At 40.8% G+C, this 23855-nt stretch overlaps 2 protein-coding genes across 4 annotated transcripts in view; one reads left to right on the top strand and one right to left on the bottom strand.

Annotated features, from left to right (window-relative positions):
• The window catches only part of LOC117214864 (protein O-mannosyl-transferase TMTC1-like), a 280632-nt gene extending 270926 nt beyond the window's left edge, over positions 1 to 9706 (bottom strand). For 2 of the 3 annotated variants that reach the window (XM_033461239.1, XM_033461240.1), the window contains exon 1: positions 7360 to 9705. In XM_033461239.1, the coding sequence (XP_033317130.1) occupies positions 7360 to 7673 (314 nt within the window). In that variant the 5' untranslated portion in view covers positions 7674 to 9705. Of the gene's footprint in view, positions 1 to 7359 lie in introns of all 3 variants that reach the window. The other variant, XM_033461241.1, reaches the window with a different exon arrangement.
• The window catches only part of LOC117214866, a 115741-nt gene extending 92124 nt beyond the window's left edge, over positions 1 to 23617 (top strand). Inside the window, exon 2 of the mRNA XM_033461242.1 lies at positions 22967 to 23617. Within this exon, the coding sequence (XP_033317133.1) occupies positions 22967 to 23342 (376 nt within the window). The 3' untranslated portion in view covers positions 23343 to 23617. The remainder of the gene's footprint in view (positions 1 to 22966) is intronic.
• Positions 23618 to 23855: the final 238 nt, after the last annotated feature.

The raw sequence follows: 23855 nt of genomic DNA, 5'->3' as shown, positions 1-23855 counted from the left end.
CTTCGGCCTTCTTTTTGTTTGCGCCTTTCATCGGACGAGTGTAAACATTAAAATGCAAAGGACGCTTGGTTTAAACCGAGAACGAAAGAGAAAACGAGATTTCGCGAAGCTTAATGGATCTTCGCTCTTTGCGGAAACATTTGCATTTCTTGATGGTATTTCGCATTCCTATCCTGTGTTCCTACGTGGTTCTGGTTATGAAACGGCGAAACGGTTACGGTAAATCATGTTTACCTGAAGCTTCCGTTTGTTTTGTTTTTTTTACTAGCCACAGAATTTTTTGTGTTCTTTCGCTTATATTTTTCTTCATTTTCTTATTTGTCTTTTGGCAACGCGTAACGTTACAAAATAGCTTGTATGTTTTCAGCTAAAAAAAAAAAAGAAAGAAAACATCGGTTTCTGCGTTGCCTTCTGTCATTCGTGCGTAATTCAATCGTGCCCTTGTTACAAACATAAATGTGTTTCTCCTGTTATGTACACGAATATAAACGTGTCTGTGGTGCACTTTGCTATAAAATACCATTAGATTACGGTGAAACTAAATCGCTGATTTTCTTCGATGCTTTCGTGCGAAGATACGTATGGGCATAGATATATTCGCATGCGTTATGTCAAATTGCTTTCGGAATAAGAAGTATAATTGGCGAGAAAAACGATAAATGAGAGTTATTTACTCGACATAAAGTTTAACAGTAATATTAGGCTTAATTTTAACTTATAAAAGTGAGAATTTCTGACGAAGCCTATAAAATTGCAGTGCAATATTTTAATGTACGTTGCGTAGTATGCAAATTGTAACTAACTCTGACAAGGGAAGCACACGCAGTGTAACTCTCGGATTTTAATGAAACTTTACAGGGACATAAAAAATTAAAACTATGACTAGCCGTTACCACAGGTACTGAATATTTTATGGCACATTCGATAATAAAAGTCAGAATTTCTGTAAAGATCGTAAAGCGTGTAAGTCCGTCACTCGAATTTCCAATCTCGTCTACGTAATAATTTCTTTATTTATAGATATTCTATTTCTCAAATGTTGTTCTATTTCTGTCGAAAATGAATTACGTCACGGTTGTACCTGAAAGAAGTAAAATTAACGTATCTGATATTTATCTATCTTTATCGATAAGTCGCCATGAAAATCGAATTCTAGCGCCACAAAAATATTTCAAGTACCATAGAAATATGATTAGAAACATTACACACACATGTACCATTACGTCGATAACAATTCGTACTTCCTTTATTCAAAATATAATAATTTTCTTTTCTTCAACATGTTTGAGAGTTTCAAAGGGCTAAGAAACCTTTCAAAAATTGTGTCAGTTAGGCGTTGGTGTTCTACCTCGTAGCCCATATTCCTTAAACTAATTTATTTCCGATCGATTTTCACTTTCAACGCTCACCTGACAATTTCCTTCCTCCTAAAGATTCTTTCCGTTGGCACTTTGCATTGTTATTAATTAAATAAAATTGATACCCTTAAAAACGTGCATGAGTGATGCATCGAGAAGTACAACATCAAGGAAATTGTTTTGAATAAAAATTTGGCAATTTTCAAAATGTAGTAAATTAATTAATTACAAATTAATTATTTTTTTAATAGAACGTTCGATTTCAAAGAAATCGTGTTCTTTCAAACTAAATGGCTCAACATTGCAGATACTTTCCAGACGAAAAATTCCTAATAATTTTTAATTTCTGGTTAAGCGACGCGGCTTGCAGATTAAAAAACAAGATTAATTAATTATTCGGAAGTAAATGACTTCCTGGCGATGTTCCTCGTTCCATTACCGCAAATGACTAAATAAAAGATAGCATCAACTAAAAGTTGTTGGCCAAAACGCCGTTCGATCCTATCTTCGCCGTGTTTCTTATCGGAGAATCGGGAACAATTTCCCGTTCGTTTCTATTTACGAACGCGATAATCCAGCGAACACTCGAAATCAGGAAACTTCTCGCCATTGCAAACGCGAACCTAACCGAGCTTCCTCCGCTATTTAACTATCTGCATGGTGGTCAAGACTCTCGTTAGATTGCGACCACCGTTTATTTCAGATTTCTAACACTTACACATCTCAACAAACGCATAATTTGTCGGAACTTGAATATTTATCACACCTCGAAAATTTACGTTAGATTCCGTTCGCTTCGAATTCTCGAAAAGTACATAATCGTAGGTTTATTTTGAAAATTGTTGAAACTGTTTCGCAACCTGAGCCTGACCTTGTTATTCTTCTTCGCTGTCTGTACAACCTTTCTCACTCTCCGTAGAAAAAGCACAATAAAAGTCTCTAAACTTTTTACTTTTTCTAATGCTAATACATGTTTTACCTTTTCAAATTAAATTCGCCGTTACAGTCAAATATATTTATACTCGGAAACCGTTTAAAATCGATTTCCCCGGAGACGGAGCCCTAGGTAAAGAAATTTCTATTATTCTCAATTTATTTTTACACGAAGATCGCCCCATGCTCAATTGCGCACGTTGTGTTATAAAACATTATCGTGTGATATAGTACAGCGTACTCGGCAAAATACGCGCAGCGTAATATTAGCAAATAGAGCTTAAATTATTAAACGAGACAACGTTGAGCAAAGATAAAAATCGCGGCAATATTTCAAGTCGATGTTTCATGAGGCTTGTACGATTTTTTTCTTTTATACGCTACCACACGCAACATATGCTACCGTAACGAAGACTAAGTGGAGGCAATTCTGGAAGCTTTGATGTTTAAGGTAAACAGTATTATTAGGTTGCCATCGTCGTATCGGATCATCGTGACTATCAACTTTATAAGAAAGAATATAACTTACAGTTAAAGTGTATGAAATGTATGAAAACTGGCTTCTCTGTTGCATCGTAGTTCTCTTTTCGTCGCTATCAAACTTTTATTTATATCGTGCAGGCGGTCGTCTAATCGTCGTGAACGTTTGCGAGACCAAAAATTTCAAAATAACGCACAATTTACTCAGAAAAAGTTTCTTTCTTCTTTCGAATAGTATTCGAACACTTTCTTTGGTTACCGTACTAAATTGTACTATTAGCTCGGCAACTAAGTGATTGCGGGTTTTGCGAATACCACCAAATGGCTTAGTTGCCAACCCAATAAAATGCGAAGAGAAAATTAATCGAATCGCGTAATAACGCTATGACAAGTTGCTCCGCTTGAAGAATCGCCTTATTTTACCACGAAAACATACTCGTAACAATTGCTCGGCAACTGGGCTTAAGGCCTAAAACTATTCGACGCCCACACACCGCGGAGAAGTCAATTCGACGAACGATTGCTACGTGAAACGAAGTTGGAATAGTTCGTTTCTCATGCGGAGGGATCGATTCTACCAAATCGCATGTTATCGAACCAGAGTTTAGGGGAGATATTCTCGTTTCGTTGGTCAGAAATCTGCGAAAGGTGGTTTTCATGTTCGTACGGCAAGCGTAATCGTGCAAACACGCGCGCGCCCGTGCATTACACGTAGCCGAGTTGATGACCGCTTTAGCGAGAAACGTTCGGAAACCCCCGAGATACTTTGCTGGGGGAAATTGCGAGCGTGAAATGTACGGGTCAACCAGCTTGCACTCAGAATTTTCCGGATCGTCGATACGTTTTCATTTCTACAGAAATCGAAATTCTGAAAAGCAAAATATATTCTAAGCGCCGTCAAAGTTTCCTCTACAATAAAGGGATCAAAGGCATGCAGAATAACAAGGAAAAGACAGCGAATGAAACATGCATATGTATTTACGTGTACGTGTACGAATGTAGGCGAAGTTACTGGCACGCGAAGAAACTGAATTGTTCGGAATCTTTGACCCGTGTATAGCCCTACGGCTAGAACCGAAAGAGAGTAATCGACACCAGGCCCTGCGAGATATGAAAAGAGTAATTATAAACATACGCCATACTCTTTTTCTGGTTACTAGTATTTTCTGGACGCGCGTTCCAGTTGCCATGTGAACGAGCTCGTGCTTTCAGAAGCGCAAGAGTCATCAGCCGTCCGGTTTTTAGATGAACTTAAACCTTTGGAGAATGTCCGACTTTGTGGCATATTTCAAAGTTGGATTTTCTCATTTTGCTTTGATCGGGTTGAAACTGTTTCGGTGGAATTAATCGTCGTAGTTTCCTTCGTCGAAGTTCTAGACTAAACAAAATAACTATCCTCGTTGCCTTTAGTTTTATCATTAAGAAATATTAAACATTTCTGCCTGAGTGTGTACGTAGTTTGAATGTACGACGTTTGTTTCGAAATTAGCTAGTTGCTAAGCAAATGATAAGATGCGTCAAATATAGTAATAACCATGTTGGAAATACCAACACGGATATATAGAAACAGAGAAGAAAATCTAATAGTAGGATAATCTGTCACTGAAACCAAAAATCCTACTCTCAGGGAAATTCGCCTCAAACTGAAACACCTGCTATTCACGCTGCAGTTCAACCATCAAAACGTACGAAACTGAGCGATCGAAAGTACAACAGCCGTAAAGACCGTGTCCCGTGACTAGCAACTGCAGAAACTCGCATTGTGCCGTAGAAAACAACGAAACTTTCTTATCTTCAGCCCTGCGTTTAACACGCCAACGTCCGAACGCTGGTAACAAAACAAAGACATCGCTAAACGAAATCCACGATAAATCTATTTGAAAAAATAATTACGGACAGAACGATTGGAAGGCATTCGTGCAAACTAGCTGGAAACGACGCCAGCTCCCGATCGTTAATATCCCGTAATCTCAAGACGAACGAACCGTCATCCGCCGGCAGCCGTAGTCTTCTCGTCTCAGAGCCTCCGGAATTATGGATGCGTTCCACTTCCGGCAACGCGCGAAACACGGAAGTGCAATGCTAACCCCTTCCCGCTCGTTCCGCCCCTTTTCCACCCCTAAACGTCGCCCCTCCTGCCGCGTTCATTCTAGCGGCAGAATGTACGAGGCCAGCCGTCTCTCCACGTCGAAGTTGGCAACGGCATCTGGAGCGTTAAGGCGAATGAGCGATGTGCCGGTGTCTTGCGGTATGATGGATCGCCCAATACCAGCCAATATGCAGTATTGCGCGCGGAGTGTGGCAAACTGGTATCCATGCATCAAATCGGCGCTAGGCGGAAAGCGAGCGGTCTGCTCGCGTTTACAGGATACGCTGTAACGCGCCAGTGTGCCCACCAGCTTCTCGTGATCAGCTTCTTGTCACCCATCCCGTAACCATACCGCCGCCGCAACGCGGACTATACGCGACGACCATACGGCGCTTGATCCTGCTATACCGGACACGCATCCGCAATTTTCCGTTCGCCATTCGGAACCAGCGAATCGATATACGGACACGGAACCGCTCGAGAAATTGTCCGATACAGATGTCGTATCAATCCGGCGACGGTATCGCGACGTCTTACGAGGCGATTACGCCACTCTGTGGTTACGGATTGTTACGGTTATGCTAGCTGAAAGCGTCGTTGCGTTTCTTCCTCTGTTTGTTTGCTCGTGGGCGAACGCAGGCCGTATATAGTTGAGGCGATTAATTAATCGAGAAATAGTTAGGTTTCCTTTTTGCGATTTTAAAATGCGCAGATATTCGCTAGGAATATAATACGTTTAGTACGATGCTTACTACTAATTATTTCGTAAGCCATGGACTGCAAATGTCTAGACAAAGGACCCTCCGACAATTCAACACATATTCCTCCACCTAACCTCAACCTACAAGCTTTCATAAATAACTGGGGTACAATCTTCCTACGTAGCATTCTCATTAATCGCTGTCAGCGATAAAGTCCCTTCGCTCTTCTGGAGCATCAACGAATAAAACTTGCAAGTTTTACATCTGTCGGATTCGTTCTTAATGTCTTTACAGAGAGAACACGACGGAATTAGCTGGACAGGCTGCATTTAATTAAAATGAAGGACGAACCGAATAAATTCAACATTGTACAACAAATTTAAGTAACGGAATTAGATGTCAACTTTTTTCGAAGATTACGAAATTCAAATCTCTAAAAAAAAGTTAAAGAAGCGTTCTATTTGCGATTGTTTTGCCAAAAGCTTGAAAAACGCTTTAATGCATTTAAACGCGGTGCACTTAAAACGCACAGGGATAACGATCCGGTTGCAGCGACTGCGAACGCGGAACTTCCTTAAAACGTCGCGTAAGAATGATCATCTTCGCGCGATCGCGCTTCATACCGGCTTGACTAGCGACGAAAAAGAAATTACAACGAAACTTACAACGTGTAATTATTCCATTCGCGATAAGCTAACGGAACGAGCACGCTCACAGCGGTTTATTTTGAGTCAGCAGCTTTAATTGTGGACCAAGCGAAGTGTCTACTAATTGTAGGAATGGCGCACAGCGAATTCGTTTTAATAATACCGGCGCTGATTGCCATGCTGGTCGCGAGCCACTTGCGGAGATTTTAATCGACCTCGCGTTTCCGATCTTGCGATTACTTTTTTCTTCTTTTTTAATGGCTTTATTTCCACGAGAAAGTGCTAGCCTTTCGAAAATAGTCGCGATATTCGTCCGGAAGATAGCGTGGGACTAATTATCGCGGTGACGGAAATTATGTTGTTAAGGATAGGATAAGAAACACCGACGTATAATCTAACATCTCAACGTATAATCTCCTTGGCGAGGCGAGAACGCTCGAACTTGCTTTGGGCGATCAAAGGAAAGTTAACGTATTCACGTCAACTTCGATTACGATAATTATTCGTGTGCACGTACGCTGTATCTTGATACTCGTTAAAGAGCGAGAAACGAGTTTAATGTCGCGTGTAATTGTCTCAAATTATTCCGAAGGCTAGAAATATTGACAATCAAGGTATGGATTTTGTACCAAAGGAATCGAAATGAAAGATGTACGAACAAATTTAAAGTAAAACGTACACTGTACAAAAGAGAAGCATCGGAATCTTCAGAAATGCACCTTTGAAAATCCATAAAATTTCTATGAAAAAATACTATTTGATTATTTTCACTGCTGTTGTAATTCTGAACGACGAAATCTCGCATTATCGTTATATTATCAAGAACGTCGGAACTATCGTTTAATTATATGGAATGTTCGCGCTATTAATTCCCACTGCTTTTGTTGCAAAAATGATAGATCCACGAGCAGAATCAGAGAGAACGGAATTCCGTTATTTTTTAGAACTAATACGAAATCGACGATTGTAGAGACGAGTTCGATAACCTATGGCACGGTAGAGTTCAAGGTCGCCAAAGTACAAAAATCGAGCACATATTTTGGAATTTTTACAACGCTGTATTCGTCATGCTCGCGAAACGTTATTGATCTAATAACCATCGTGAACCACAAGGAGAAAGAAAAATTCACATAAAAAGCACTTTGACTCACCGGAACGTGAATGTCGTCAAAGGCCTGTAGCTCTTATGGCTGTTGATATCGTGCATAGGAGTCCCCCAGAAGTCGTCCTTCAAAATACTAGTCCACGGTGTTTGACCGAGCACGTCCTTGTTTCTCACCACAGCGGGTATATCGTCGTGCACGAAATCACCACCTAACGCGTTCAGGTAACAACCAACGGCAACCAAAGCGACTGTCGCGTAAATGCACCAACCGGGCGGTTCGTTTCCCTCCGAATCGTTGCACCCAGTACGACCGGCCCTCTTGCTGTTCTGGCAACAGCAACCGTTGTTTCGTCGTCTCATGATTCACAAAACGCGAACTACACTGGTGCGCGAAACAGGCTAAACGTTCTGCCGCGATCGTCGGGAATAATCACTCTCATGGAGCCAAGTTAGCTCTCATACGCCGCTATCTACCGAGTTGATAAATCCTCGTGGAACGAATCCACCGTTCACCGTCACACGACTCGATCGCTGATCGCATCTCAAACACCTCGAAGACAACGACCACGACATCGACCGGATATTTTCTCGTTTCTTTTTCTCTTTTTCTTCTCTTTTATCGCGTAGAATCGGGGAGACACGAAAGTCGAAAACAGGGCTTTTTGTCACGACCTGTTCCTCGTGATTGTTCGTAATTAAAGCAGTAAACGTTCCATTTTAGCGAACGCCACGCGATCACGGAACGATCGATCGAGACCGACAGATAGAGCAGGCAACAGGGGTTCGAAGGTTTTATCTTTTCTGTTTTTCTAGCGAAATCCAGCAGGAAGCGGTGGCGCGCGCGATACTACCTGTCCGTGGCTCGCGTTCCACTCTTCCATTTACTTCGACTAGACTACTTTGAGCATTGGTGGGCCTCGTAGCGAGCTTGATAAATGACTGCGGAGGTTCATTATTTACCGAGCCGGCACGTCCGATGTGTCCGCTCTAAAGAGAAACGGGTTTCGCGCAAACTGATTGCTCTTCCACAGATAATAGTTCTCGCATGGTGCTCGTTCGGTCGAGATTGTCCCCGCGGGAAGGTAGTCGGTCGCGTTCTTCCCCGTGTCACCCCCTCCCCACTTGCACAGCTGTAACGATGTAACAGCTCGTTACGGTTACGGGGATCGAGTTGTCCGACGACGCGTTGCAGGACCTACGCGAACGATTCGACCGATCGGTTCCGGCGACCGGACGAAACAACCGGCCGATACGGGTTTCGTTCGAACCACCGTGATCACCGCGATACACTACCCTTTGCACGAACAAAGAGATCGAAACGAGCTTGCGTGCATCGGTTCCGTGGATCTCGTCCGTCGAGAAACCGTGTACAACTCGTGGCAACGAAGCGTTCTCCCCAAGTGTTTCAACCTGACCGTTTCTGCGCTAATTCTCTCACGAATATCGACGTCCAAGATCCTTCTTTACGATGCTTCGTGCATGCTGCCTGTTTCCCGTTTCCACGAGCATTCGATACTCGGTGCACCTCTTCGTACAGAGGCGCTGACGAAGCGAAAAATACTAACGGTCGACTCACTCGTTAACTTAGCGATTTGGCTGTTTGACCCGAATCGCGATGTAACACCACGGGAGGATATCGACGCACCGTGTCGACGAGCCGGAGAACAACGCGCGCTCCTCCTTCTCTCGTTTCTTCCTTTTTAATTCCACGCGCATTCGTTCTCACGATCAGTCCACGATCCTATCTTCTTTTCGTTTGGACGAACGAATCTTCTAAAATTATGGAGAACCAGCGGCGACACCGATAACACGCGGGTACACACCCGCGCGCGAGAGAGAGGACGGCTGTATGACCCAGATACACGCCATCGTGTCCGGGCTACTTCTATCGCCGCGACTTTCCTATGCATATAGATCTATACAAGCGGTGGTATCTGGCCGGAGGCGCGCACAACCCTCGAATTCCCTGCAGTGACGCCCCTTTTTCTTCTCCTTTGCTTCCTTTCTTCTCTTCGGTTTCACCCTTCCAGCCTTTCGATTCTTCCTCCTTTCGCACCCTTCAATTTCCAAGCTCCTTCCTCCCGCGACATTTCACCCGAAGATCGACGAATCTCTGGCTGCAGCCCCGTTGCAACGTGATCCAGTTTTCAGCCTCCTCTACCCTCGATGGAACAGTACTAGAGATCCGCGTTTCTTCTCGTCGAGAAACCGGTTTGACAAGCGTTACAACCGTTTAGCTCGTTCTATCTCTCCACGACACTTTCGTCTCGTGTCACGACTCCCGACAGACTTCTGTTTGCACGCCTCGGAGACGACCGCGTTACACGGTTACAACAGGTTGACGCACCGTTTAGAAATGTACAAGCGTCGCTCGAAAGATTTGTATAATCTTCGTGGAACCAAACACGTATAACTAGTGGTAGCAGATCGTTATGTCGGTGCTCTGGTAAAGGAAATTCGTTCCGATAGGATCAAGATCGATACGAACGGACGAAACCTTAGCCCTCACGAGCGGAACCACCGAACAGGAAATGCACTCCGCGCCATCAGCGAAACAACCTCTCGGAACGAAGCGATCACGAGCGCGCGACTACCGCGTCGTTATCAAATTCGAGCGGGTCGTCGCGACGACGATAAGCGCAAGACTAAAGGACGACGGCAACCGCCCGGTTATATACCCGGCGCACTCTGACCCGCAAAGCCGCGCCCGCGCACCAGCCACCCCGGGGCATTTCCCTCCTGCGTTCCACGCTGTCTCTCTCCCTTTTCTCGGCCGCCTTCCATCGCGTGCTCGCTTTCCGCGAACCTCGTGTTTGTTTACCTGCTCGTGTGGACCAGAGTCGCTATGGGGGATCCATCGCGAGCAGTCGCGAAGAGCTGTGTCCGCTTTGCTCGTGTTTCGGCTTTGCTTTTGATTCTGAATCGTGCGAAAGCGGATAGAAGATGATAGCTGTTCGAACCGATGAAATTTTAAGAGGAAGCGCGATCGATCGAGATTTCGAATTTTTTCACTGGCAAGATAATTTAACAACGATAATAACGGTAATCTGTAAATTAAATCTCTCTCTACGTTGAAACACGACGTGCGAATTTTGTAAACGATCGTTGATCTGTAGAACGATCGTTTATTCTGTATCGTAGTAACAGCGAAATAGTCTGGCAATGAGACAAACTTACGATTGATCTAATTTTTACTTATCGAATAATTTTGTTTACTTTCCCTATTATTTATTAATTCATCGAGTTTATTTATCGATCGAGCTGTTTTATTGAAAATTTGCCTACAAATCCACGATAAATATGCAAACGCTGACTTTTATTAGAGAAATTGTCGTATTACACCAGAAATGAAAGAAACGTCGAGATGAATATAGATCAAAGAATTAAATCCTTCTGAAAAATTATTTCAGGAATTAAATCTTTTCAAGAAGATTATTCAAACGATCGTCTCGTTGATAACTTCAAACGGGACATGTATAAAATTCAGTTCTTTTTTCGCTTTCACTCTGTTCCATTTGAATTAACAGCTTGGTAACGCTCTTTTCTTTATTCTTACATTTCTCGTAAGGATACAATATGCTATCTTCTTTGACTTTGAGCCAGGTAAATGTTTTAATTTTTTAATTTTGGTTATACTTCTTTAACCCTATCCTTTTATTATCGTGCCATTTATAGATGCGTATTACGTCATTGCGCTTTTTTCGTGGTAATACGGCACACGTATCCGCTGTAGTTACGAGTCCGAGACCTTCGTTTATCATTTTCAATCGCATCGAATCTCTTCTCTTCCTTACCTCTAAATTCCGTTAATAATTTTCTAATATTTGTATTATTTGATATTTCAAATCCAGGAACAAACTTTTCTTCGTCTTTTAATGTTGAAAATGGCAACGTGAGTTCGTGCTCGCCATCCATATACAGATGTGTTAGTTATAAGAAATAGTAACTGGAGCATGATCCTAGTTACAATCGATAGATTTAATCGATAGGCTTAAGATGCTTTTTTGTTTTTATCCCTAATTTTTGTAAGCGCGTGCAATACAGTTTTTTTTTTTGGCTCAGAACGGTGTGATAGATTTATCCATTCGATAAAATAATAACTATTCTGATCTTACCTCTGAGTGTAGAAATAACGACATTTAATGCATGCAAACTTCATTATTCTTTGAAGACAAAGATACATTAAATAAAAACATCAGATAAATTTCTATAAACAAAGTTGAATTCAACAATTTAATAATTCATTAAACACATCGCTCGCTGAATATTCGTATCTTATCGCAACTATCGCACAAACAAAACAAACACACAAGAGACCAGCATATAAAAAATGTGCATTTCTGTGCAATTATGAGATCCAATAGATACGATAGATATAATAAAGATAGAAATAATAAAAATGACCTTTTCATGGAGATTTAAGTTGCCATCGTTGAGAAAGCCAGAAAGAATGGTCAGAGCGAGTAACTGTCCCTTCATATTACCTTCCTAAATACAGCTCTCACCTACATAATAAAAAGAGTTGTTACCAGCATTGAAATCAAAAACAGAATTAGCCATTTACCAGGAACGAAGAGTCGCAGTACGTAATCGTTCTTCGTTATTGCCTGCCTAAATGCGCATCGAGGATTACGAGGGATCGAACGAGGGAACGGATCGGTGGCACCCGCCGAACGTAATGAGAATACGAGCTCGTTATGGGAAGCGATAAAGAGCTTGTTGCGGGGGTGGCATTGCAAAGTATTACAATAGAGACGCGTTTCATCGCGGTCCATGGAACGTTCGTTTTTATGACATTCCTTGTCCATCGAGCGGATTCGTTCCCTGAAAACCACTCGCACAGCGTTCAAGTACCTAGAAATGGCAAAAGTCGAATTACGATTACTATAAACGTTGGAGGACCGTGGTCGTTACCATGGTCGACGCTGTAAAAACGATACTCGTTTGGCCAGGCATAAAGAAGAAACGTGGGAAACGTCGAAGAAGAAAGAGCGCGCGAACCAAATCGATATACGCGTATATGCCTGCGCCGGGTTTTCCACGCCACTCGCTGCTTCACCCCGCGGAAAAGTAAGCTTCGATCGATCATGGAATTTCGGCCTGTCGAATCTACAGCGCTTTATCATCGGAACGATTTGCCGAACCAAACATCAGCGTCGATCCGCGACGATATTGCTCGCGTCGACAGTCAATCTTTTAATCTTGCGTATGTACAAGCGACGCACGCCTAACTAAATAACCGTGCGATTTCCCTCGTGAAAAATCGACGAAATTAATACAACGCTGTGGATTTCATTCCGGTGCGGTGGATAACGATGATCCCTTTCGACGAATCGTCGACAGGCACTTCTTAAAATTCCAGACGAAAAATGAAACTTCAATAGCCCATGTTCGAGGGAAATGGAACTTGTCAGTTATTAATTCTTTGCTAGTTCGTGTTAAAACGATAACGACAATGTTCGTGTATAAAACATTGGTCTTCTTTCTTTATAAATTACCTAAGCACGATTACGTTAGTAATACGAACTATTTATTCTACTCGAATTTAATTATTGTTTTAAACGATTTAAACGAAGAGACAAATTGTTCTCTTCGTTAAATATAAAATTGTTTCTGTGTTCGTACTAATGAGATGAAATAATCTACCACCAACCTAACGCGGAAAATACAATCGGAGCGCCTTAAACGCTTTAAACGATATCTTTTTACGCAGAAAGACGAGAATATTCGATCTATTTCCATTTTTAAAAAAGACGCAATTGCTCTATGCACAAAAGATATCATTCGACAAATGTAATATCGTTTGGTTCGCTCATTTTCCTGTTTCCTATTTTTAGCTAATTGCTCTGGGAAAAGACCTATGATTTAATACAGTCATGCGACCCACTCCTTATACAATATTCATTTCCGTTTAATTAAAAGACCAACATCGCCGATATATTCACGCGTTCAAGCGATGATCTTCACGACGTCGAGTATTTAATAATGCATCCAACCGATGTTAATATCCCAAAGGAAATGGAAGACGCTCCGACCATTGTGAAAGGGTGTCAGCGTCTAGTATTACAAATGCAATTCCGGTGTGTCCTCGGGAAGACAGGCGGCAAGAAAAAGGCACGGTAGCAATTTCAACAGGAATGTAGGTTGGATCGTCGCAGTCGGCTATGAGTCAGTGTGGTTCAAACTTCTCGCTCATGCCGAACGGAAAATCCGATTAGGAAGCAGATGGACAAGGAATTAGCATCGCAAGTAGCCGTCGATTACACAGATTCCATAAAGGGATTATTATCAGAGATCCAGATTTCCTGTTACATCACAGCCTTTTTACAATCAAGACATTATAAGTGCGTATTATAGTTTCTGCTTTTGACTTATTAAGTTATTGCACCGTTTATTATGTATTTTTGTCTTGTTGTCGTAGTTTTAGAGCTTTGATTTTCACTATATGCGATTGTTGAACTTTGCGTCTAATTTTTGATTATCCGTTTTCAATGAAACGATTAAAACCAATCTTAATTACCGATACGAAACAGTTGGATCTACGTTTATTTTGATTATATTTTCAATTTCATTTGAAATATAATTAATTCGTACAGGTCTGTTAAAAATGTAACGTTATCGTGAACTCTGAGTGTTTTAGACAAAAAGGCCTATAAATCTATTACAAATATACATTATATATTATAGGTCGTGTATATAAATAACCGAATATATTTTCTGGTTAAACAGTTCGGCTATTATCAAATTCATATTTATTTTGCAGATATAAAAAAAATACAATTCTCGAAGAGTCACTAAAATCATCGATTGAAACTTTGCAAATAATGTTAAAAAATTAAAGTTAATCTTCTCCACGCAATTTTATCTTATAAATCCTGTTTCTAGAAAACCTTTCCAATTATTTCGTATGCGAATACCGTTAAGATCAAAGCGAGTGTAGCAAATAATTTTCCAATCAAAACACGAAACAACGAGTGCTCGAAACATCGTGCGTTAGGTCGCAAGTACTACGATCCCAGGAACGATCACAGTGTTTAACGAACCAACAACAAGGATTCGTCAAACATCGCAGCGCGGTACGAGGTTCCGGAGTCAGAGACAGCTTGGTCCGCCACAATGGGAACTTTATGGACAATCAAAGGTGGAGAACATTCGGCCGGTTGGAAGGAAAGCTCGAGAGACACAGAGAGAAAGAGACACGAACAGACGGATAAACAGACAGGCAGGCGGACAAACAAACTGACAGACCGACAGACAGACAGACAGAGGGAGAGAACATATATTTAATTAATGTAGTCACGAGTCAGACACGGTATACACATCGAGCCAGGCTATTTTTGCGACAATTGTATAAGTTGGAGGCGCCAACTGCACATGCATGGACCTTTGCGCGTGTATGCGTACAAGCTGTCGAATTCGCCGCAAAACTCATGCATTTCGTGCCGCAACTGGACTATCCAGGCGACTGGAGAAAGGCAGTGTCCGCAATTTCCGGTAATGTCGCGCGAGAGCGCTTTGACGAGGTCCCACCGACATCGAAACTCGTGTCCGCGACGTCCGACGAAAATTCACCGCTACCTTTGCCATTCCATGTCACCATGGGCCGGTTTTATCCTTACCATCCCCATTTCTAGCTTCCTTGCCAGTCATCCAGAGGGGCGGAGTATCGCTGGCTTACGAGAGAAAGGCGTAGACATTCGGGAACCTGCAATTCCGCAGGGAATTTCTACGAGACCGATCTACAGCGAACGTAATCGGAACCCTGCCGAACATGCAGCGTCCTTTTACATCAACCTGTGCCATGTCGAATCGTATCCATTGTTGGGCTGTTCGTATGCTACGTTTGTAGGTGGGATTATTGAAATTGTCCGTGGTTCCGTTAATTCTTCGGGTCACTGACGAGGGCTAACCGACGACATTCTCGGAGCTTTTTGGGTTTATTACGTTTCGGTGTGTGTTCGTCTATGTCTATCTCAATGTCGAGGAACGTGGTAGTTCGGTGAAGGAATGTTCGCTACTGTCTTAAGTACTTTTCATATAAATGTGCGAAGACACTCGTGATACATATCCTGCGATGATTCATCGAATAGGATGCGTAACGATCAAAGAGTGGTATTGCTATATCATAGCTATGTGTTCATATCGTATATGTATTATATTTCATCGATGCATATTGTTAAGAACGTTTCCAATACCATTGTTCCTTTGTAAGACTCGCTTCAAAATGAATAGAGCTATTAAAAAAGCAATTACCTAGACGATGGTAAATACTTGGATTTAAAGTAAAGAACTTCAGATTAAAGCAAACAACTATGATGGTGACACTGAAACCATCTAGGGGAATATACAAGGAATAAAAAAGGAAATTGGCCAAAAGTGACAATGAACTTTATACCTGCAACGTACAGGTATTCGATCTTCGACCACGCCGATCAACAGCCAACTCTCAATGGATTGAATTACACGTGAAAGGCGTAGATGTAAGTTTGATGGCGGAAAGTTTCTGGAGGGAAGTGTAGCCCACCAACGTCGACGAAAGACTTGGGTCCTGTGTCAGCAGTAATCTTCTGATATTAATTAAGAAGAATTAGTTTACTATAAATGAAAATTATGTTATCTGTACTTTCATTTAGATTGGAATTATCTCGATAAAAAAAGTTCTAAAAGGTTAACGGCTATGGAATTCTGAAAAAGCTCGATATGAAAAATGTATACATAACCGCAAAGTACGTACGTTGAATCGAAAGTGACCGTGTTACGTAAATATTCTGTATCATGAACCAGAAACTTCTGTAAAATTTCGCTACACGTAAATCGCCCCAAAAAAAGAAACCATTTACGCAATTTGCTTTTTCACGGCGTACCGCAAGAGAGACTCATGCGAGTCATCGAACGTAAGTATTCTGAATTTGAAATCTTAAACGTTATCAGACATATCGTAACTTCGTTTTGAGACGAAATGTTAAAAACACATATTTTCCACGTCTAATACCAAAAACGCAAGAAATTTTAACGACAAATAAACAGTTACGTTCTAGATCATTCTGATATCTATACGTTTTATTACTCTATTAAGAAGTTAGTCCCAATTTCTCGCTTCGTACAGATTACGATTGTAGTTGTACTAACTTTAAGAAGCACATTGACCGCTGTCTTATCAACGACTCTGCATCTAAAGGTAAACCTCGAACAAACTCGAAACTCCATAAGACTGTCATTTTTACGCGACATAGCCCCCGGTCATAAAACGACGACGTAAAATGACGCGACCTGGTCGACGAAGAACGGAGTTACGCGTGTGGTTGCGACATCATCGATGTAATCGTCGAGCACAATCAGCTGTGAGGGATCCGGCTCGACCGTTCCGAGGCTTTGCACGACCGTGTTAGAGCTTGCGAAGTGGCTTAAACAACAGCCAGACGACGAGTTGACGTAGGCTATTCGAAGTTCCTGAGAGCTGGCCAAACATTGATACCCCAGAATTCGACCTAATAAATTCGCGCGTTTCTTGTGATTGACTTGCCGTTACGGCAGCAACAGTCGCAATCTCTGATCAGCGGCTTAACACTCGAGAAGATTTGCCAACGAGAGCGAACCACTGGAAGAAGGGACGAAAGAGGCGAGCAGGGGTTGGTTTCTGGGTAAAGTTTCTGGACCGGGGACAGAGGTACGCTGGATAAGCCGGATTAAGAATAGCCTTACACGAATTCGTCGAATTATCTCCCTCTCGAGGAATAATTACGCTTGGAAATGTTCGCTGTCTCGAACACGTGTCATTTCTAGAAAGAGAATCGCGTCACAGCGAGAGAATTGTCTTATCCAACGGATTATTCGTTTCGAATTTTTATCAGGTTCGAGGAGTTAAATTTACGAGGGAGGATAACGAATCGGTGAGGATACTCGCGTTATATTTGTTTATGGTTGACGATGAATTTGCGAAGAAGTAGGGTCGGTGAAGATTTATTTGATGTTTTTAGATATATTTATTATTTTGCAGTTGGTAGAATATTTCTTCGTCGTAGTTTATCGATATTGATATTATCATTACTTTATCCCAATTTTATTTCGAGTATTTGCGTAATTATTTTGTTCTAATATTTCGTTTTTCGTTGCTGACAAAAAACGATGCACGAATATTTGACAACGCTGTATATTTATCGAGACTGCAGTTATACTATGTTTTATATAATTATATTTATAATTATAATTTGACGATTCTGTAATAATTGCGCGATATAATTGCAGAATATTATTTACTACACCTATTACAACGTAATTTTGCTAAAAAATTACATCGACCGTTTTCTACGTTATATAAAACACCTTCCATTCTTACAAACGAGTCCAAAACGCTAAAGGAATTATGTACATACACACACAGTTCCCTCTATACTTATTTTCTGCCAAAGCAATTCTCGTAAGTTACATGTACATCGAGCGAAACATACCATCAACGAGATAAGTGCAAACGAAACGTCCAAACAGAGGTACCGAAGTGCGGGTGTATTTAATCGGTGGTTTACAACGAGTCGTTCGTTTTTAATCGAAAGATTTCACGATTGGCGATCTAAACGTTCCACGAACGATCGGAGGGAATGGCCCGCAAAGCTCTTTACGACTGACACATCGAACACGCGCGATTCCAACCGATCCACGACCGATCGACACTCGTTCTCTCGCGTTTTACATTATTTATGCGCGGTCGTGTTCAACCACGGCTGGACGTATAATATTTCCGCGCGACACTTCAAGTAACGTATCGATAAATCAACCGGCGGAAAATGAGGACGGAACGAGAAGACACGACAACGCGATTTCGACGCGAATCCTGTCGGTCCACTTCTGCTGTCTCCTTGTCGGTCCGTTTTCCGCCGATTATTTACGACTCGCAATTTGGGTCGAATACCGACCGTCCGTCGGAATTCACGCTCGTTTATCATGCGAGGAAATTATTCCTAATTTAATGGGACAATATGGTCACGCCGGGAATTCGTCGTACCCTGTGCGAGCCGCAACGCTGCGATTGTGAAAAGGCGTTCGGTCGAATGGCCTTTCGGTCTGATTGAAACGACGGTGAAAGTTCGGTGTTTGAAAAATGTTGTGCATCGTTGCAGGCTTGAATTATGGACAAAGGTGGATAAAAATAGCCGTTGTTTTTTACACTTTGCGCCTAGACGTTCCTTCTAGCGTTAAAAAAATACTTGAACAACGTAAGAATACGTATGAATATGTATGAAAAATGAGAAATAGAATTATCCGTTTTGAAGTTACATTTGTGTGAAATGCGGTGCCATCTGTGAGTTGTTACATGTAACAACTTACCCCGAGGGACGTAATACTGATGTAAATGCTGAAAGAATTTCGATCCTTTTACGGCAATACATATTATCTACGAATATTTTCTTCTTTTTCTTTCTTATTATTTAATTTCTACTTTACAATTTGTCCAGCTGGACGTTTGGTAAATTTTTCTAACTTAATTGCTAAATAACGCGTGGATGGCTACACCCAGCGGGATACCATCTTCGAGTTTGACTATTTTATTTCTCTATGAATATTTCTCGATATTTTGTTTGAAATATAATTCCCTAGACTATTATTATTACGTTAAGTAAATATAAAATATTTTAAAAAGTCTATTTTAGATCTTAAAGACCAAAGAAGACTACAGGATAAAGACATGGTACGCATATGTATGTACAAGAGAGCAATTTTAGAATAATAGAACAATAAGAAAGATCTTTTCGTTTAGCTTTTGCATCGAGTCTCTTTCTTTCTTTCTTCCTGTATTGGTCCTACGTTATTTCTAAACATCAAAGTAATCCATTTAAGGCAACATAACAAATATAACTTGCGCGAACAGAAACAAGATTGCGGCTATAATTACTGCAAAATGGCGAAACATTATTTACGGAAGAAAATGGGTGAATTCATAAACGCGCAAGGTAATCATTTCCCCTAAATTTTGTCTTGAAATTAGCTTCTCTATAAAGGAGGAACGGCACAATCTTGCACACGCATACACCTCATATAATTATAGAGTAATCCCCGTTACCATAAGAATATAGTGAAATGGAAAAATAAGATAAAGCTGAAAAACTATTAGAAAATTGTTAAAACCTTTAGAAATATGAGTATAAGAGTATAATAAATGCTAATTTCATTTGAAAATATTTCATGATATCCTCTTTATCCAAATACTGCAATATTAAGTCAAGCGTTATTAAACGCATAAATATGTAAAACTAAAAAACTATGAAGTATATAAAACTTTTATATAGCACGTGTGTACAATAAACGTTATAATTGTATCGTAGAAAATTTTATAACATTTTTTTCTCAAATCTGCATAAATATCCGTTAGGTAGGATCAAATACGTCGATTCGATAATAAATGTGCGAATAACTTTCGTACGAGATGTAACGAGTATCAACTGCATTTTGCAGTATTTTATAACGTTGTTCTTTTTCAAACGTTTGCGTAAACAAATTTTCTTCGACTATCTTCGTATATACGAACTTTGAATTGACAAATACGAGTATGAATTTGCACAAACGTTTAGTCTAGTACTTTGCTAACAAACACGCGTGAAACTTGTAAAATAGTACGTGTTATTTCTGTCCGCTCCATAACGGGTCGCATAAGATTCGTAGCAGTAAACATTTTGACATTTCTCAACTTTTCACCGATACTTTTTTAAACGCCCATTCTGCTAGACCATCTAATCTAGCGGAAAAAAGGTAAACGACGGAAAGAAGCAAGGGTGAAACGCAATGTACGGACTCTAGCAATTGCAATTCTCGCGTTGTTGCAAAACCATATCGTCGAACGCGTATACGCGACTCGAACGCTTGAAAGTGTTCCAGGTCGATAGAAATTTGATTCTCTTCGAACAGAATTTCCAGTCTATTACTGTTCGCTCGCTACTCTATAAAATTTTCACTACGACAAATTCCATCGATTTCGAATAAACAAATGCTCTTCGGACCGCTCTGTTCTCGTCTCTTTTTCTCCTGTTTACCATCCTTCTCTCTCCTTCTCCGACGATCGGTAGAAAAGCGTTTTTATGGAAGCGCTGTTTGGGCACGAATGAAACTCTCACGACGGGTGTAGCGCTAACATAACGTATATTTATCGCATCAGAGTGTTCCTTCGAAATATTCACTATTCCATTTCCCGAGCCGGATACTGCTGGCCAGTTTTGCGTCCACTTTATAGCAGCTGAATAAAAAGTAAACTATGATGCATCCGTAAAGCCAGAACAGGATACTCCTGTCTCTCTCCCTCGCTCTCTCAGTCTGCTAGGCTCACCGTCACATCCAATCGGTAGTTAATACTTCAAATAATAGTGTCTGCATGGATCCAGCGAACTCGCGTGTTTCAGCTAGTGTCATTTGTCTAACGAGCACATTCCGACGATTCCGTGTTTTCTTTCTCTTCTTCTTTTTTTTTTTTTTTACCATATCTGCGCTTGGAACTTTGTTGAATCCCTTCCAATTTTCTTTGAACTCGTGTACTCTTCCAATGCGAGTTGTTTGTAAGCTTATCGTAATCATTAAAATCAGAAACAACGAGTTTTCGATTCGATCCTTTTTCTCATTTCTCGCGTGTTTTCGTGATCTTTTTTACTTCTCCATTCGATCGCGCTATTGTACGTTTTCTTTGCTATTTTCCCCTTTCTATTTCTTATTGCGTTCCTCCTCTTTGGACGTTACATTGTACGGACAACGTATTGATACACGATTTTTCAAGTGACTAACAATAAGCTGCCATACTCCGATCGTATAAGCGATACGTTCATCAGATACACTGCAAGTTGCTCGAACTTTTAGCGAACGGCCGACGTCGTGGTGCAGCTTTAAAGCTGGTCGTTTAGAGAACCGATGTGGCTGTCCGTTTAACGAAGCACTTGTTTCTCCGTTACTTTTCCTTCTTTTCCAAAATCGAGTCAAGTATACGTCGGCTATTTTACTATTTACACATACGAAAAATAAATGATCACCTTACGAAGCAACGTTTCGAAGCAGACAAAATTCTCCCGACGTATTTCAACGAAGGAGAACAAAATTTGTTAGCGTTCGGCGTGTACGATGAATCGAAAACCACGAAATTTCTTTCACGTGGATTGTCAGAGCCGGTGGTAAAGTTGAGGTTACCGAGAGTTGGCGAGCGATGCCCGATTTCAGGCAATCGAAGAGTACGCTGAAATCTTTTCAGCATATCGAATGGAACTCGTGGCGAAAGGTGAACGTAAGTGTGTTTACGTGTTGAAACATTCCGACGGCATGCAGAAACTTCTTGAAAGCTTCTTGCCACCGTCCAATTCGGGATTAAACTTATGTCGTACATATCCACTGGCCGCGTCCTGTCGTATCCGGAACTTAACGCGAGTTCGCACTCCAGACTTCCGGGCTTTGTGGCTCTTTCGGAAGGCGATTCGTAGCCAGCTTGATCCAAGTTTCTCTACAAGAGGGCGCCGTTTACGTTTCGATTCGTTCGCACCACAAACCTTTCGATACTGTTACTACAATAACAACCCGATCCGTCGATCGATTAATAAACTAACTTCTTGTTTACTTATTTCGCTTTACTCAATATCGAAATATATACAAAAGTTCGCGACAGTATTTCGATTTACAGTTTACAGAAACTTCTTCCGAGTATGTTGTGTGTGTCATGAAAAAGATCTTGTACTTCGCACATAATACGATTGACATGATTAGCATACAGTTCAACCTTTTGGGCGCTGCGTTGTCCGACGTTAAGCGCTCGCCGTGGATTGCCACTCTTTACGAAGAAACACACCGTGGACTGCGTATTTTTTACGAAAGGCATCGTAGTCTGCTACACACTTTGGTGTTTGCTTTGGTTTGCCAGTTTGATAATTAATTTTTTTTTTTTTTTTAACGAAACCATCAGAATGTGAGGTGGGTGACATCCATACGTCTTTTCTATCACGCCATTTAACGCCACTTTTAGCCTAAATTGAATGGTTGCGTGAGAACGCGTATATGCGTTCATAGCGCTCAAAGGATTAAAACAAATTCGATAATGTATTATACAGAAATGATTCTATCAACGCCATGTTCTTTTATAGCCGTAAGTAGAATCTACAGCTATATTTATACAGGGTGGTTGGTAACTGGTGGTACAAGCGGAAAGGGAGTGATTCTACGCGAAAAAAGAAGTCGAAAATATAGAATAAAAATTTTTCGTTCGAGGCTTCGTTTTCGAGAAAATCGACTTTGAATTTTCGCTCGGTACGCGTGCGGTACGTTATAACGGATCTCACTGTAGATCGTTGTCTCGATGGAAAAATTTAAAAAAAAGAAGAAAAAGAAAAATTAAAAAAAAATTTTTATTCTATATTTTCGACTTCTTTTTTCGCGTAGAATCAGCCCCTTTCTGCTTGTACCACCAGTTACCAACCACCCTGTATGTGTATTCGTTAAGAATTCATTAAATCGCTTAAAATTATTTACTTATGTTGCAAATTACCTAGCTACTAGATACAAACAGAGTTACAAAAGTTCAGCCATTGTAACAATTTATGATTATCGACCACAATAATAATACTTTCTTCTCACATAACATTGATTATTCTCCTAAAGGTATAAAATGACTCGTTTCTCACAGATGTTTATTTTTTCAGCCACTTACGCGGAAAGCTCTCCGACTGCATCGTCTCTGCTTCCTCCGCGGCGATGCGCAAATTTCAAATAAAATCAAATCTCCGACTTTCTCGGGGAGAGTCGCCTCAAGCCGGCAGTTCCTACTACGATTTGCATATTCCTTGCGTACGAATTCGCAGCGAATCACGCAAACGCCGGCGACGGAACGTTACAACGACACCCTCGATTTGCAACCCCGAAGAAACTTTACGAAGAATCGAGAAAGAAGCCTTGTTAAGTTCTAGAGATACCAGCAGCAATAATAATCTGAATTTGTTGTATGTATTTATTATATATTTATTTATTCATAGAAACAGATACAGAAGAACACCGATGAAAGTACACGCGGTATTCTAAACTAATTATCGTACGTGTAATATTCTTGTATAGTATGTTATACGTCTGTCTAAGTGTATAACGAGGAAGATTGTAAGCTTCAGGCAGAATCAGTAATAATTATTACACGCTTCACTTGATTATCTAATTAATTAAATATAAGACAGGGTGGAAGAAGAAACATAAAAGAACACAGCGTAGTTGGAGGAATTAAAATAGTTAGGACGATGGAAGAAAATGACTAAAAACCGTGTTCTTCGAAAGAAAAAACTTGATATATTACTAACGGTAGGTATATGAATATCTAAACGGAATTGGAAAAAGGTCCTCCATCCCTATTAATACTGCGAATCAATCTTCCCATATAAACTGAAGTATTAAGCATCTAATGAATGAAAACATCGTCGATAATTAAAGTTGCAAAGATAGGAGTTTAGAAGAAGAATTCGAAAAATTAACAGAAATTATCCGATAGCTTTTTCCAAGACAAGTTTCATAAAATTCCGCTTTTCCAAGTCTAAACTTTCGTTACAT

Source organism: Bombus bifarius, unplaced genomic scaffold (genome assembly GCF_011952205.1).
Source record: "Bombus bifarius isolate JDL3187 unplaced genomic scaffold, Bbif_JDL3187 scf7180000009243, whole genome shotgun sequence".
NCBI lineage: Eukaryota > Metazoa > Arthropoda > Insecta > Hymenoptera > Apidae > Bombus > Bombus bifarius.
Note: the sequence above shows the minus strand (reverse complement) of the source record. Positions and strands in the feature narration are given on the sequence as shown.